The sequence below is a fragment of the Hypanus sabinus genome, chromosome 11 (genome assembly GCF_030144855.1).
Source record: "Hypanus sabinus isolate sHypSab1 chromosome 11, sHypSab1.hap1, whole genome shotgun sequence".
NCBI lineage: Eukaryota > Metazoa > Chordata > Chondrichthyes > Myliobatiformes > Dasyatidae > Hypanus > Hypanus sabinus.
This window is the reverse complement of record NC_082716.1, coordinates 20,877,331-20,895,222: the sequence shown is the minus strand read 5'-3', so window position 1 is coordinate 20,895,222 and position 17,892 is coordinate 20,877,331. Positions and strand designations below refer to the sequence as shown.

General features: G+C 40.8%; 2 protein-coding genes across 2 annotated transcripts in view; one reads left to right on the top strand and one right to left on the bottom strand.

The window, feature by feature from the left end:
* The window catches only part of LOC132401744 (divergent protein kinase domain 1A-like), a 77,688-nt gene extending 67,811 nt beyond the window's left edge, over positions 1 to 9,877 (top strand). The window contains exon 6 of the mRNA XM_059983897.1: positions 9,667 to 9,877. Coding sequence (XP_059839880.1) covers positions 9,667 to 9,684 — 18 coding nt within the window. The 3' untranslated portion in view covers positions 9,685 to 9,877. The remainder of the gene's footprint in view (positions 1 to 9,666) is intronic.
* Positions 1,423 to 16,810, bottom strand: LOC132401745 (large ribosomal subunit protein uL18A). The gene is made up of 8 exons (XM_059983898.1): positions 16,676 to 16,810; positions 15,391 to 15,460; positions 15,170 to 15,285; positions 14,929 to 15,063; positions 9,734 to 9,936; positions 6,514 to 6,691; positions 3,271 to 3,359; positions 1,423 to 1,756 (listed from the first exon to the last, which is right to left on the bottom strand). Exons 1-8 carry the CDS (start codon positions 16,676 to 16,678, stop codon positions 1,657 to 1,659), a joined length of 894 nt encoding a protein of 297 aa, XP_059839881.1. The 5' UTR covers positions 16,679 to 16,810; the 3' UTR covers positions 1,423 to 1,656.
* Positions 16,811 to 17,892: the final 1,082 nt, after the last annotated feature.

The window sequence follows — 17,892 nt, the reverse complement described above, 5'->3', positions numbered from 1 at the left end:
GACTACATAAATTCCCTCCAGCTACGTCGATTTCTTCATGTTTGTGACAATTATGTTGGCTCCGTGTTCTTTTCACCCCTTAAATGATTTAGCCTGGTGGCCCTCCAAGACACCCTGCAATGCATGTCCTCTACAACACCCTAGATGACTGTAATAAAACCTGCCTATTCTTACAAAGGCTAATGCATCATTTGCCTTTAACTACTTGTTGAACCTGCCTGCTATTACTCTCCATTTGGATAAGCCTCAATCCCCTTACCAAAATTCAGAACTTCCACTTCCTAACACCATTTGCCAGATTACTGCCAGTCTTCATGATTCTCTAGTAGGATATTAATAATGCCCTAATCACAGCAGGACCTTCTGCAGGGTTGGAGACACAGCATCTGCGCTTCTCACTGCCACAGTAAAGTAGGCAGCATAATCAAAGATCCCATCCATCCTGTATTCTCTTCTCACCCTTCAGTCAGGCATAAGATACAAAAGCCTGATACACACCACTAGGTTGAAGGACAAATTATACCCTTACTGGATAGTAAGGGTATAAGACTGGTGAAGTTCTGTTTTATAACAAATTCAAGTATCTTGCAAGCTGAAAGTTCATACAGTTAAGACCAAATCCAAAACATGCAGAGCTAAATCAACCTTGCCATTAAAAAGGAGTACATGAATACTGTTTTACACTCAAGGCAGACTTTGAGCCAAATTCAGGAGAAAATATTTCCTCAATCTGATAATACAGCTCTGGCAATAAAATGGCACAAGGGTATTGCTGCCCTTCAAAGATTAATTGAATCTTGGTCTATTTCCCATCTGATCATATTTTTCACAAATCTGTCTTGTTAAATACATAGAGCTCTATGCATTTAGATTTTTTGGAATTCACAAACCCCAAACCCCTTTTGTATGTGACAATGCCTCCTCGCTTTAGAATTTTACAATATACTATTGCCTTTATTGGCGATTGGATAAACTGGGCTTTTCTTGGTCTAGAAGAAAGGAAACTGCTGGAGGTACAGAAAATTCTAAGAGGGACGTACAAGAGGTGAGAGAAAGGAGATCTGGAAAAGATATTTTACACGGTGGCTGATAACTGGAATTTATACTACCAAAGGTGGTGGTGGAATCAGATACAATAACTCCACTTCGGGTATTTTGACAGATACTTTAAAAAATAAGCAATGCATAGAATACAGTACCAGCGCAAATAGGATGATCATAAAAGTCAACATGGACATGGATGGCTGTAGAACCCGATTCTGTGCCGTAAGACTGATTCGTCCCGCAAAAAAAATTCTCAGAATCAAACCTGTCAAGCTCCAGAATTTTACCTTGTTCTTTAAGATCGACTCCCATTACTCTCCTGTATTGTTCCATTCTACTTATTCTTTCAGAATAAAAACAAACTTTCCAATGAAAATATACAATTCCTTTCTTTGGCAAAGTAAATTTACTTCCTATTTGGTACTGGCTTCCAACATCTGCATGCCTCATACCTGTTACAATAAAAGTGTTTCTCAACGTGGGGACTGAAGGTGAAAGTTTTCACGGGGTTTCCACTCATGAATATTCAACACAAGAGAATTTTTTTTCCAAATTTATTTTAGTTAATGTGAATTCAGATGATTTTTTTTAAACAATTGCTGAAAGCACCCTTCAGCTGTCTGCAGACTGTTCCTGTGCCCTTAGGAAGCTGTCCTTCTTTTGAGCAATACGATTCTTTCTCTGTTGCAAAGACATCTTGGGACGGTTCCACCTGCAAAATTAGCAATGAAATTATAATATCTAGTAAAGCAGAATTTGGTAATGTATTAAAAATTAGAGTTTATACTAATTTTAATGTATGAGGCAGAATCTTAAAACCTTTATTACTTTGAGCTTAGGGCTGAAAGACATTGTATGATCTACAAAAAGGCTGAATAGGAATTCCTTAAATAAAAGTCATCAACAGAATCTGATAAATAAAGGAATGGTTTGGCAGGGGGTTAGTGTTTCAGGGAACAACTAACTATCAGGGTAAGGGGTAAGCAGATAAAGAATTTTCACTGTCACTAATTGGTGAAAAGGGTAAGAAAATGGATCAAAGCAACCAATAAATGGGAGCATTTTGAGTGAACAAATTTATGGTAAATGACGTTGAGAATCAATTTAAGAACATAAACACTAAGGAGTAAAGACAGTGACAGGAAGTAGGTTCACAGTTAATTCTCACTAACTGAAGTTTTGCCACAAGATGCCTATCTACACTAAGCACATCTGCCTGTGTGTGCTCCATCTCTCTCAATCCTTTTTGTCTACATACTTGCCCCTAGTCCATTTTGTAATTCTACTGTCAGTCTTCTATCATCTCCTCTGTGTGCTTGCTCTGCGTATGAAACACTTGCCCTCAGATCTCCTTTAAATCTTTCCTCACATGTTAAGCCCATTTTAAGAAACTTATTTCCAAATCACAATTGTCTCATACTCCACTGCGCCCCCCCCCCCCCCCCGTCTCCTCACATACTCAAGACTTACAAAACATGAACCCATGCAGTTCTGGCCCCATAACCTCAGAATTTATTCTCATTACCACTCATCTTGATGCCAAGACCCTAAATTCTAATGATCTTCCTAAACCTCCCACCCCCCCCCCGCCCCATACCCTTAACTTAATTTCATGAAACATCTTAAAACTCAACTTTCTCCTAACAAAAAAAAAAGCCTCAATTTATTATTTTGGCTCTCTCCCTATTATTGCTCATTTTCTTCAGATGACAATTTCCTGGCTAGTCATTAAATTGCATTCCCATTGTTTAATCCCATCATCTTGAGTGGGATAGGGAATATATATTATTCAAGCCATTGTTTTACACCCATGAACACACTGATGCTTTTAATCTCATTAAAATACTTAAGTTTCTTGTAACAGGAAGTTGAAACTGTAGTACTTCAGGATCTGCTGTGAACTTCTAGTTTGCAATTGTGTAATAAATACAAAGCAGCATTTGTAGCCTAGTTCATTTATGGTTTGCCAGAGAAAATGTGCTTCTAAGTGATTGCTGGAGATATACCCCTCATCTTTTATGAACCTGCTATGATTTGCAAGCAGCTATAGATCGAAGTACAGGAACTGCTGAACACCAATGTTTCATGTGCTGCAAAATAAATTTTACATGGAAAAAGATTTGAAAATATTACTTTCTCCCAAATATCACAGGAGGACTTGTGTGAAGAATATTTTGCAGAAAGACATTTTACTAGTTTTGAAATTATTATTAGTGAAGTTTATACCTCTTTTTCTTGACTTCTTTCTTGGGCTTCTTCTCATGAACAGGATTTTCTCGAATAGCAGCATGAGCTTTCTTGTACAAATCCTCTATCTGTATAAAATATTTGGAACAACCCACAATCAGACATTTTATACACACTGTAAATATTATATAGTATACTTTTTCAAAATCATAGCAAGCTTTAAAATTGATTAGGTATATAGCATTTTGCCATCTTAAGTAAAACAGGGACAGAAAAAAGTGATAAATGGCAGTCTCTAAGGATCAGTGCTGAAAACACCTTGTTACATACCCACAGTTTGAACACGGGACAGTGGGATGATGTAATGGTCTGGTGAGTGGGATGATGTAATTGTCTCTTGACCATGGGGTGATGTGATGTCACGTTCCAAAACATATTTAAACCAACCCGCAGTCTATGACAGTTCTCATTTTTATTTTTGTGCAACGTTGTTGTTCCCGGTTGGAGGCGCCACTGGTTTTGTTTGTTGCACATTTGTTTTTCCCCTTTACAGTCCAGAATTGGAGAGTAAAGGCATTACCGGTGTTATCCAAGTTCAAAGGTTTGGATAAAGTTAATGTCATTCGGCGTCTTGGGAATGATTGACCTTTTTTTTGACTTCGTTCAGGAATTGTGGCATGCACATTTGAGTTAAACCCCTGCAAGGTCAGGAAGGTTTGTGCAGTGACCACCCTCCAGTCAAAAGGTCAGTTCCTTTTATTTCCTCGCAATTTCTGCAAACAAGGCATCTCCCGGCTGTTTCAGGGAAGTCTTTCCTTACTGATTGTATAAATCACAAAGACCTTTGAATTTATCACTAAGTCTATGCTTGGATGAGAACTCGTTAAGAACAGTTTCTAAGTTTGAATGTTTGTGCCGCCTAACTTTTAACTTTCAGTTAAGTTAGTTGTTTGTTAACTTTTCTAAGTTTGAGTAGAGGTTAATGAATCTCAGATTTGTTTTAAACCCTGTCTCAGTTTCATATTTATTGCTGCTCCATCTGCAACAACCTTTTACAGAGATACAAATGCCGATGAACCATACAGCACAGGAACGGGTGTTTCTGTCAACAGTGTCCATGACCCCATTGTACCCATCTATATTTTCCACCCTCAGATCCCACCTAAACCTAATCTTGGTTACCCAACCCTCAATTTTAACACCATTGAAGAAACATCCCCATCAGGTCTTCAGTCACTCTTCTCCAGCCTGATAAGGCTCCAACAAACAGCCTGATAAGCCTCCACTTAAAACTCCAATTCAACAACCTTGTGAACCTCTGCTTCCTCTCCAATGCTATCACATTCTTCCTATAGTGTGGCACCCAGAACTGCATGCACCACTCCAGGTGTTGCCTAGTAAATATTTTAAAAAGCTGTAACATGGCCTCCAGTTTCTACATTCTGTGCCCAACTCAAAGGTGGCAAGCATGCCACGTGCTTCATTATATTCAGCTGTACTGCTATTTCCAGGGATCTACAAACTTGGTACTGTAGAATTCCTTTGTTGATCAACACACCCATTTACTGTGGACATCACATCTCATTTGCCCTCCAAAAAATGGATCATCTCACACTTGGGGTGAAGTTTCATTTGCAATTGCTCCATCCAACTCTCCAGCTGATCCTCAGACAACTGTCCTCACCAGTGGAAAATAGCATAAAGTTTCAAAATGCACTGAATATTCCAAATTTAAGTGAAACAAAGCAAGAATAGTATTAACCTCATGGGAGAATGGCTAATCTAGTGTTAGAAGTTTGGGCAGACCAATGGTAGATGCAATTTGACTCAAATGTATGAGATGATACAATTTGGAAGAAAGGACAAGAGGTCCTAAATGTCAGTTTGAAAAGGTACAAATAAAGAGCTACTTGAGGACTCAGCATGGATCAATGAGGGTGCAGAACTTATTGACAGTTCACAAGAGCAGGCTACCTGGATCCTAATGTGCCTCACTATTCATCATGGTAACATACATTGCTCAGCTATTCCCTTATGTTTTAAAATCTACTCCACTTCAAATACCTAACACTAATTCTCTGGGATAGAAAATTAATGAGATTCAACACACTTAGTTTACACATCTCTGCTTTAAGTGACTAGCGATTATCTTGAAACTATACCCCCATTTTTTGTGCAAGGGGAATCCTGAGCATCTTGACATCCATTCTGGCAGTTTATTAGGCTTCATAAGAAATACATATCCATTACACAGTGGTTCCAAAGAGATTTTAGCCATGTTAAACTGAAGAAGTTGTTTTCTTCATACAGCAAGTGGCAATGGCCAAGACCTCTCTGCCTACCCAGGCATCAGAAACCGTCATCAGTGATATCAAAAGGAAATCGGACTGATGGGATTGATTTACAGAGTACCAATATGGATCCGACAGAATGTTATTCACCATTCAAATACGTGTCATTCAACACACCAAATGAAGAGAAAATTCAACAATTCAGGACAAGTAAACTCTCCTCCAATCAACCATAGCAGCAACAGCATCCATCATACCCTCTCTCCACCTGTAGACCAGCTGAATAACTCTGGTCCAATCCATTTAATTTGAAGTCCCACAAAATACTATAGTTCAACATTTTCTTCTCATGTGCAGAGAACTAAAACCAGATCTGCACACAACACTCCAAATGAGGTCTCAGTGTCTTGTATAATTACGCGTTGTTTCTCCAAACCAAGAAGTTTACATTCTGAGCAAATTACCACTCCATTACTGCAAATCATTGTAACCCATAGCAAGAGTTTAAAAAGCGTAACATTACAGCACAATACTTCAGCCTATTATCTGCCAACCTTATAACCTACTCAATTATCTAACCATTCATAATGCTCCATTTTTCTATCATCCATGTGCTTTTACAAGTTTCTTTAATGTGTATGATGTAGCTAACTTCTATCACCACCCCAGCAGCACATTCCACATACCCACACTACGTGCAAAGAACTTGCCTCTTGTGGAAACTAAAACAACTCTTGTCAATCACCTGAAAACAATGGGGCCTCATTAACCATTTCCACCCTGGGAGTCTCTGAACATCAACAAGCTCTATACCTCGTCTTCTACACCTCTCAACCTCTTTTGTCCCAAGTTGTTCATGTGCCTTTATTTTATTATTCTATCCCTTTAAACATGATCTTCAGATTAATGTTTATTCACCACCCAACCCCATATTTTTTTGCCAGAATCCAATGCATACTTCATAAACATGAAGGTTATAGTAGTTTCTTACCATATCAGCTGTGATTCCATGTTTGATGTACTGAGAGAATTGCTTCTTGTAGACATCTTCGTCCTCATCTATCAGGTAGCGCATATACTCTGCTATATTCACCCCGAAGATATGCTTACGATGGACTTCAGGATTGAACTCCTTGCTCTCAGAATCATAACCAGGGAATCGTTTAGTGCTGGAAAATTAAATTATGTTAGACATGAGTATCTAAAACTTTGACATACTCCAATGCACTTGAACAGAAAATTTTACAAAAAGTAGTGGACATAGCCTAATACATCACATGTAAAGCCCTCAACTCCGCTGAGCACACTTTCCTATGGAGCATCCTCATAGGAAAACAGCATCCATCATCAGGGACCTCCACCACCCATGTCATAATGCCTCTACTTGCTGCTACATTCAGGAAGGTGGTACAGGATCCTCAGGACACACCAGAGATTCAGAAACAGTTATTACTCAATCATCAGGCTTTTCAATCAACTTCACTTGCCCCATCACTGCACTGTTCCCACAACCTATATTTCTTGCTTATTTATTATTTGTTTTTTGTACAGTTCATTGTCTTTTGCCCACCAGTTGTCTGCCCTGATGGTGTAGTCTTTCATTGTGATTATGTCCATAAGAAAATTAATCTGACAATTGTATATGGTGACATATATGGACTTCGATAACAATTTTACTTTGAACTTGTAGTATTCTATTCACTCTTACTTTGCAGAAGCAACACAAGATCTTAATCACTGAAGATTAAAACAAGCAAAGGCTATGAAATTTCACTCAAAAATATACAGGAACCTCAGAGAACCAAGTTTAGTGATGTCTGCCCTCTGGTATGCCTTGTGTCAAGAAATCTCTAAGTCATTGTGCACCTCGAGCCAATCCCTGAACCCTTTATTGCTGCTCTGAAAAACAGACAAACCCCCAAACTGTGCTCGGGTATGACTTAGGACTGCACTTTAACCAATATGGCCAAGTGTAGCAACTGCTGAGGACTGGTTGCAGCTTGTCCACATTTCATAGGTTCACTTAAATCATACAGACTCAACACCCTTCCCCCAGTCTGCTGGAATCAGATTTATCATCACCTGCATGTGATGCAAAATTTAAATTAGCAGTTCAATGCGATACATAATATAGAAGAAAAAATACAGTCTACGTATATAGAATCTAGTGAGGTAGTGTCCAAGGGTTCAATGCCCATTCAGGAAAAGGATGGCAGAGGGGGAAGAGAATCTGTTCCTGAGTTGTTGTGTGTGCTTCAGGCTTCTGTACCTCCTACCTGATGGTAACAGTGGGAAAAGGGCATGCAATGATAACCACTTTCTTTCAGTCTTTACTTGGCTGTATTGCTCTCCGCAGACCAGACTGATCAACACCAAGAATCTCAACTTTTAGGAAGAAATGTGTAGCAAGCCAAAAAGAAGGGGACACAGCAGATCCAATCTGACCGAAGGGAGGTGATGAGTGACCACAAATCCAGATGGTCTGACAAAGCACTACAAGTACCTAGCAATTAAATACCAGCCAGATGCAGCCCCAAATCCCATATCTCAGCACTGAGCAGCCACACCATTTGCCCCAGCCTGCTCAACCAAACCATAAGCAATTTGTTAGGATGTGAGCACATCAGCATTCTGTGGAAATTTGTGCCAGGTTCTCAGCGTAGTAACATTGTCAATAATGTTGACAATATCTGTGGAATTCTCTGCCACAGGAAACAGTTGAGGCTGGTTCATTGGCTATAAGAGGAAGTTAGATATGGCCCTTCTGGCTGAAGGGATCAGGGGTATGGAGAGAAAGCAGGTACAGGGTTCTGAGTTGGATGATCAGCCATGAACATACTGAATGGCGGTGCAGGCTCAAAGGGCAGAATGGCCTACTCCTGCATCTATTTTCTATGTTTCTATAATACATTGCTCTGAATTTTATGCTTTAATGACCGCTTTCAGTGCCAATTCCATAGGTTCTTGCTTCTGAGATCACACTTGTGTGCTTAGATACCAATACAAAAGTGGATTCCAGTTAATTGGGTCATCAGTTAGTCAAGGCAGCTGCTTATTTGGGAAGAACAAAAACTATATCAAGAAGATAGCCAGAATTCACTTTGTTTATTTGGGATACTATGTCACTTAATTGGGACAGGAGACTATTACCAGACAATCTCTAACTAGCATCAGACATTTGCACTTGTGTGGCCATTTGGCAGGTTGGTTATTTAACTAGTCAGGGCACATGGCTGTGTTCTGGTGAGAAATAAGCAGCAAAACAATTCAGAACTTTTTTGCTCATTGCAGTTTCAAGCATTCAGGCTTGGAGATGCCTCAAACGACCAGGAGTGAAAAATGAAGCTATTTCAACAAATTAGCTACTATGAAGAATTAAATGTTATATAATGAAAATGAAGATCTAGAGGACACAATCATGGAAAATTGTATAGACAGTCCATTAGTTACACCAGGTGCCTGTGCTAATAACTATTAGAAACTGATACAGATCTATAGTAGCATTAATAGCCTTCTGATTTGTTCTGCATTTCACTTAAATACATAATTACTCAATTAAACAAGAGCTTGTCTTTTTTACTTTTAACTATTTTCATGAGACTTCAGCTAACATGCTATTACAACTGATGGCATTCTGGAGTTCAACTCCAGTGCCAATTGGTAAATGGTCTCTGTAAGCAGAATATGACGGTTTACTCTAGGCCTCTACTTTCCTGCCCTAGACCATAGAAATAGGTTGACTGGTTATTGTAAATTGTTCTGAGATTAGGGTTAATCAGGAGTCACTGGGGCAGCGTATCTCAAAGGGCCTACCCCAACCTGTATAATCAAATGAAAACAAACAGCTGGGGTGGCCGCTTAATTGGGGCCAAAACATACTGTGGCCCAATTAACCGGAATCCACTGTAATTGGAAAAAAAACACTTACTTCAGAAAGAAAATCCCATAAAAGCTTTAACTAGTCAGAGACTATGACAAATACATCGAGATTAATTTCTAATACTGTTTTCTGTCAACTACTCGACACTATCCATCCATTTTATTCCTGATAAGACAGAATGCAATCTGAGGCAAGAATTGGTATGGCACACCTCTTTCACAACAGTATCTTGAGCTTTTACAATGTTTGTTCTTTTCAATGTAGTGCTTGAAATTGAATTGAAACAACAGATGAAATGCCTAATGAAAACTGGACTGAGAATTTCTCATACCTGTGTGGAATAGACAGGCCACCATCAACTGCACCTTTCAAAGCTCCAAAGACTTTGTTGCCTGTGGTGGTTCTGGCGAGCCCAGCATCAAGATAGCAGGTGAAGACACTGGGTTTTCCATCGATGCTTTCCACATTGTACTCATCACCAGTTACATCCACCTGACCCTCATAGATCTTGTCCAGCCCAAATTTGTTGAGTAGCTGTTTTAAGATAATATAACTGTGAGAGGTCCATTTTGTTTCAAATTAAAACCATTGCCTAGACCTTGCATTGTCCAGACAATCATCTATTATACACACTTCGGACAACTAGATTTTAGGGTATCAAATTCCCAAGCACAGCAATTGGGCCCTGACTTTTATCAGCACTGTAAATTGCAGAACTGCAAACCCACAGGGAAATTACAACTTCTTGGCGTTTTGACAAGTAAGGGACACCATCACACTCCTTAGTATGAATCCAGCACTAAAGCTGTCTAGAGATGGAAGAAAAACACTGCTTCTGCAGTAGTCAGGTCAGTCCCAGATTTGTTAAATAAGCAAGTTAACATTAAAGGTGGCAGCTCCCTTCTTCCTGCAACTTCCCCTCTAAAATTGCTGCCCAACAAACTCATTTTCCCAACAACAGATCAAGTTGTAACTTGGTAAGCCTTCAGCAGAATTTTCCACAGCAACACATTAAAACCATTGTGGTTGAAACTCATGGACACAACTTAATCTGTCCCAATTTGTACCCCTATTTTTGACATAAATCTAGTCTTCTGTACAATCTCCAACACTGACAGCTACATACTGGAATACCTTCCATAATACAGGTACAGAGGCTTGTGTAGGGGAACACATTGCATCTCATGACCATAATGCCATTAATTTCAAATATGGAAAAAGATAGGTCTGGTCTGCGATTTGAGTTTCTAACCTGGAGAAGGCCACTTTGGATGGTATTATAAATCTGGCCAGTGTTAAGTGTGGACTGGAACAGGCTGATTTCTGGCAAAGGTGTGCTGGGAAAATGGGAAGCCTTCAAAGGTGAAATTTTGAGACTACGAATGTGCCTGTCAGAATAAAAAGTCAAAGATATCAGCTTTATGGAACTTTGGCTTTCAAAGGATATTGAGGCCCTGATAAAGGGAAAAAAGGTGGTGTGTAGCAGGTATAGGCTGGTCAATTCAAGTAAGGTACTTCTGGAGTACAAGAAATGCAAGAGAACACTGAAGTTAGGATGACTAAAAGAAAGCATAATCATTCCCTGGCAGACAAGGTGAAGAACCCTAAGGGATAAGAAGGTTCAGTCATTGGGTATTAATGCTGGAGTAATAAAATGGATTCAACAGTGGCTAGATGGGAGATGCCAGAGAGTAGTGGTGGATAATTGTTTATCGGGATGGAGGCCGGTGACTAGCGGGGTGCCTCAGGGATCTGTTTTGGGCCCAATGTTGTTTGTAATATACATAAATGATCTGGATGATGGGGTGGTAAATTGGGTTAATAAGTATGCCGATGATACTAAGGATAATGAGGTGGGTAATGAGGTGGGTTTTCAAAGCTTGCAGGGAGATTTATGCCGGTTAGAAGAATGGGCTGAACGTTGGCAGATGGAGTTTAATGCTGAGAAGTATGAGGTTCTACATTTTGGCAGGAATAATCCAAATAGAACATACAGGGTAAATGGTGGGGCATTGAGGAATGCAGAGGAACAGAGAGATCTAGGAATAACAGTGCGTAGTTCCCTGAAGGTGGAGTCTCATGTAGAAAGGGTGGTGAAGAAGTCTTTTGGAACGCTGGCCTTTATAAATCAGAGCATTGAGTACAGAAGTTGGGATGTAATGTTAAAATTGTACAAGGCATTGGTAAGGCTAAATTTAGAATATTGTGTGCAGTTCTGGTCACCGAATTATAGGAAAGATATCAATAGAGAGAGTGCAGAGACAATTTACTAGGATGTTACCTGGGTTTCAGCACTTAAGTTACAGAGAAAGGTTGAACAAGTTAGGTCTCTATTCATTGGAGCGTAGAAGGTTGAGGGGGGATTTGATCGAGGTATTTAAAATTTTGAGAGAGATAGATAGAGTTGACGTGAATAGGCTGTTTCCATTGAGAGTAGGGGAGATTCAAACGAGAGGACATGATTTGAGAGTTAGGGGGCAGAAGTTTAAGGGAAACACGAGGGGGTATTTCTTTACTCAGAGAGTGATAGCTGTGTGGAATGAGCTTCCTGTAGAAGTAGTAGAGGCCAGTTCAGTTGTGTCATTTAAGGTAAAATTGGATAGGTATATGGACAGGAAAGGAGTGGAGGGTTATGGGCTGAGTGCGGGTAGGTGGGACTAGGTGAGATTAAGAGGTCGGCACGGACTAGGAGGGCCGAGATGGCCTGTTTCCGTGCTGTGATTGTTATATGGTTATATGGATTCTAAAAATGTTAAGAGCAAAAGGAACAAAAATTGGTCCTCTGGAAGATCAGAATGGTTTGGAGCCAAGAGATGGGGTAAATCTTGAATAGATGCTTTGCATTTGTATTTACTCAGGAAGTGGACAGAATCAACAGATGTGAGGCAAGACCAGTGAGCCTGACAGCAGTAGTGGAAAAGTTACTGGAAGGTATTCCAAGGGACTTGATATACCAGTATTTAGATATAGACTGATTGGGGACAGTCTGCATGGTTTTGTGCATGATGTGTTGGTTTTAACCTATATTAGAGAGTGCCTTTGAGGAAATTACCAGTAAAGTCGAAGTCAAAGCAGTGGATGTTGTCTACCTGGACTTTAGCAAGGCTTCTGACAAGGTCCCACTTGGGATGTTGGTCAAGAAGGTTCAATTCTTGGCATTCAGGATGAGTTAGGAAATTGGATTAGACACTGGTCTTGTTGGAGAAGCCAGAGAGTGGCATTAAAGAGTTGCCTCTCTGACTGAAGGCACGTGATTAGTGGAGTGCCACAGGGAGCGATGCTGGGTCCATTGTTGTTTATCATCCAGATCATTGCTACCAATGACAATGTGGTAAACTGGATCAGCAAATTTGCAGATGACACCAAGATTAGGGGTGCAATGGCCAACGAGGAAGTCTATCAGAGCTACTAGTGGGATTTAGATCTGCTGGAAAAATGGCAGATAAAATTCAATGCAGAGGTTTCGCACTTCAGTGGGACCAACCAGAGTAGGTCTTACACAGAGTATGGTAAGGCACCGAGGAGTGCTGTAAAACAAAGATCTGAGTATACAGGTCCCTAATTCATTGAAAGTGGCATCACAGGTAGGTAGGCCATAAAGCAAGCTTTTGGCATGCTATCCTTCATAAATCGAAGTATTGAGTGCAGGAGATGGGATGTTATGTTGAAGTTGTAAAAGACATTGATGAAGCCCAATTTGTAGAATTGTGTGCAGTTTTGGTCATCTACCTACAGGAAAGATGTAAATAAGCATGGAAGCCTATAGAGAAACTTTACAAGGATGTTGCCGGGACTGGAGGACTGGAATTATAAGGAAAGATTCAATAGGTTCCTTGGAATGTAGAAGATTGAGAAGAGCTCTGACAGATATGTATAAAATTATGAGGGGTACAGATGGGATAAATGCAAGCAGGCATTTTCCTCTGAGATTGGGTGAGACTACAACTAGATTTCATGGGTTAAGAGTGACAGGTGAAAAGTGAAAGGGGGACACAAAGGGAAACTTCATTTAGAGGATCGTTATGAATGTGGAATGAGTTGTCAGTACACGTGGTGCATGTGAGCTTGATTTCAATGTTTAAGGGAAGTACTGAGAGATACATAGACAGTATGATGTGGAGGGCTATGGTTCTGGTGCAGGGAGTAGCCAGTTTAAATAGTTTGGCACAGACTAGATGGGCCAATGGGCCTGTTTCTGTGCTGTACTTCACTATGACTACCCCCTCTAGAATAACCACAAACCTAATTTTTATTAAAATTCTCTCAACTAACACTTCTAGAACTGTTCCATGTCCTTGTCTCGGAATCAACCTTTTTGAAAATCCTGAGAAATACTTTGACACTGAAAGCGCAGCATGAACCCAAAATGTTGCTGCAACTGATATTGTAATTGAAAGATGCTGCAGATGCTGGAAACCCAGAGTAATCCAGATTAAGAGGAATAGACAGAGTGGACAGCCAGCGTCACTTCCCCAGGGCACCACTGCTCAGTACAAGAAGACATGACTTTAAGTTAAGGGGAGGGAAGTTCAAGGGGGATATTACAGGAAGGTTTTTCACTCAGAGAGTGGTTGATACATGGAATGCACTGCCTGAGTCAATGGTGGAGGCAGACACACTAGTGAAGTTTAAGAGACTACTAGACAGGTATGTGGAGGAATTTAAGGTGGGGGGGGGGGTTATATGTGAGGCAGGGTTTAAGGGTCAGCACAACATTGTGGGCCAAAGGGCCTGTAATGTGCTGTACTATTCTATGTTCTATAACACACACAAATCTCAGGTCAGGCAGCATCTACAGACAAGAATAAAAGTCGATGTTTCAACCCAAGTCCTAATGCAGGATCTCAGCCTGCTTCGACTCTTTATTCCTCTCCATAGCCAGACCTGCTGAGTTACTCCAGTATTTTATGTGTGCCTCTACTTCTGGCAGTTCAGACTTCCAGCTCTGTTAAAATTTCAATTTGCTGATGAAAACCTGAGACATTAAATCTCTACCTCAATTAGTAAAATTTCAAAATCCAACATAAATGCTACATCTAAAAGTATACTTTGCTGTTAAAAGAACAATATGTGCCATAAATAGAGGTGGCACAGTAGTTAGCACAATGCTTTACAGTACCAGTGAACCAGTTTCAATTCCTGCCACTGCGTGTAAGGAATTCATACATTCTCCCCATGATCACATGGATTTTCTCTGAGTGCTCTGATTTCCACCCACAGTCCAAATATGAATCAGTTGGTAGGTTAATTGGTCATTGTAAATTGTCCTATGGGTTAGGATAGGGTTAAATGGGGTTGCTGGATGAACAACTTGAAGGGCCAGATGGGCTTATTCCATACTATATCTCAAAGGAATAAATGGCTTTCATTAAAGTGATAATTGGATGGTTATAGACAAAATCAGAGCACATAATTATTGGTACGTAATCCACACCAGGAAACGCAAGTAAAATGTTTTCCTCAAAAATAGTTATGCCATACCAAAGAATTTACGTAAGTAAAAATTCAATGAACTTTTCAACTTACCCTACGGGCAAGAAGTAGACCAGTGCAATAGGATGCAGCATAGTTTGTAAGTCCAACTTTGATGCCATACTTGGGTAATTCATGGCCATATGCAGCACATACAATTACATCGCCCTCAATCTTTGCATATGCAATCTGTAGAACCCAAAATCATTTTGTACATCAATGCAAAATATAACAAAACTTCCAAACTTTAACAGATTCTAATACAAATAACAAATTATTAATGCAAGGTCTTTACCTGACAAATGATGTCCCGGTTGGTGAATCGTACAATCATCCGATATTTGGGAGTATTGTACTTGTTTTTGTCTTGTACCACCAAGCGTTTTCGTGCAAAGTAATCGGTTTTGCCCTCTGAAAATAAGAGATAAAACATTGAGATAAAATTCCACCAATGACCAGCAGATCTTGGTACATTAAAGGACAGCTTTAAAAAAATGAAACAGACAGTTAACTTGCCTCTCCTCCTCCTGAACTTCACTTGGTATCGCTTGAAGTATGCCTTGCTCTTCACAACTTTAACAAATCCCTGTGTTAGAGAAACAATAAGCTGTAAGAACAAAATCCAAGTGAACGTGACCAAAATACTTAAATCCTTCGAGATGAGAATTCTGTGAATAATGGATACAATCCAAACTGCCCACTCATTTAACTTACCCATAACCATGTGTAGCCTTCCTCACAACTTAATTCCCTACCTTTCGCATACCCTGCACCACAGTTCAACCTGCCTTTACATAAAAATTAGATTAACTGTTCATGTCTCATCTAAACTGATACCAAAATCCTCAGGCACTCTGTTTCAACAATTCCAAAAGAACAGACCTGGTCCCAACCTACCTTGCTCCACCACAGCTGCCCCCAAGTTCCCGCAGCCATTAAAGTACCCAACTTCCTTCGCACCAAAATTCTAATCACAGGCTCCCCATTAAGTGATACATCAATTTTCAAAACCTCATGCAAGCTTTGTTCTATCAATCCCCACTTATTTCTCCAAAACTCTGTACCACCCGTATAAATATACGTACAGCAATCGAAATTTGAGCTCTCTGCACCCCTACATTTAAACGATTAAACGCCGGTAGCTATGCTTCCAGCTTCTCGTCTGCTATATAATTTTCTCCTTTAAAAACACCTGGTCAAAATCTCCTCCTTTCACTACGTTTTTTTTTCATTTTCCAATTACCTCACGTGTTTTGAATTTGCTTTGGGAGGGCAGTTCACCGTCAAAGTTGCTGCATCATTACAAGTTAGTTAAAACGGCTCTGTAAATTGATTCCTCTTTTAAAAACTTACAGAATTCAAAAGGCCGACGATAAAACCATAATCGAGACCAGCAACTTAAAAAGTTTACTTCCGACAGAGCTAACACCAGCAGCTAAACTTAAGCAATAGCACAGCCCTGGGCCTACCTTCAGCAGAACACCAGTGGGCCAGCATCGCTTGCAGAGTAAAATAATTTTAACCGCGCACCAACCACACAATAATTAAAAGTTTTTTTAAAAAAAGCAGAATAATGCATGAATGCTACAGGCGGCACCAAGACCAGAAGCCCGGCGGCCAACCCCCTGTCTATAGAGCGGCTCCAATGGCCACGTTGGAGGAGAGAGATCGGCCGCTGGAACTCCCCGATAATCTAATGCCATCCTGTGCACCGCAACCCACTGCCCATTTACTGAAGCCCCCCATGGATGGAGGCAACAATTAGTGATGAGTGCAGATGGTTATTTGCAGACAAACCAACCATTTTGAGCGGATTTCACCCTCTGTCACCCGGGACCAGGCGATTTTCTGGGGCAGGCGAATTCCGCCCAGCTGGAAAAAAGAGGCCGTACATAGTGCGCATGCGCACTACGTAAGAAGCCGGAGCAGACTTGGTGCCAGGAGGTGTCAGGGCGCTGCGGAATCTGCGCTCGCTGCCCACAGCGCTACCCGCCGACCGGGAGAAGCGGTTCGCCAATAGTGGCGGCGCGTTCAAAACAATCAAACGGTAAAAACCCTGTGGAGACGCAATAGAGATACACAAACTGCTGGAGAAACTTTACAGGTAAGGCCTATGGGGGAAATGAATAGTTGACGTTTATATTTAAAAAGTTCAATAAATAGTGCAAAAAGAGAAAAAAAAGGTAGTGAGAACTTAGAACTATAGCGCATTACAGGCCCTTCGGCCCACAATGCTGTGCTGACCACATAAAAACTACCTAGAATTTCCCTAGTGCATAGCCTTCTATTTTTCTGAGCTCTATGTACATATCTAAGAGTCTTTTACAAGACCCTATCATATTCTCCTCCATGACTGTTGCTGGCAGTGTTTTCCACCCTCCCACCACTCTCCCTGTGATAAACTTAACCCTGACTGTGCTCAGTTCTGGTCACCTCAGTACAGGAAAGGGTGCAGAGCAGATTTACAAGGATGTTGCTTGGATTGGGGAGCATGCCTTGTGAAAACACAACAGACTCACAAGTGAAGTAAACACAAAGTACACTGCAGATGCTGTAGTCAAATCAACATGTACAAACAAGCCCTTCGTCAGGACTTCCTCGGCCTGAAAAATTGACTGCTCCTTTCAACGGATGCTGCCCGAGCTGCTGAGTTCATCCAGCTTGTTTGTTCACAAGTGAAATGTTGCCTCACCTGGAAGAACTGTTGGGGGCCCTGAATGGTGCTACACCTGTCCCTACACCTCCTCTCTTACTACCATTCAGGGCCCCAACAGTCCTTCCAGGTTCCAGGTGAGGCAACACATCACTTGCGAGTCCGTTGGAGTCATCTATTGCATCCAGTGCGGCCTCCTCTACATTGGCCAGACCCAAAGCAGATTGGGGGACCGCTTCGTCGAGCACCTCTGCTCCGTCCGCCACAACAGACAGAATCAACTGGTTGTCATCCACTTCAACTCTGCTTCACATTCCCATTCGGATATGTCCATACATGGCCTCCTTTACTGCCATGATGAGGCC

What these genes read in the sequence shown, in the direction of transcription:
- LOC132401745 (XM_059983898.1), bottom strand. An exon ending in ACCGGGACATCATTTGTCAG is followed by an intron (nt 15,064 to 15,169) that starts GTAAAGACCTTG and finishes TGGGTTCTACAG; the next exon opens with ATTGCATATGCAAAGATTGA. An exon ending in AAAGAAGTCAAGAAAAAGAG is followed by an intron (nt 1,757 to 3,270) that starts GTATAAACTTCA and finishes CTAATTTTGCAG; the next exon opens with GTGGAACCGTCCCAAGATGT.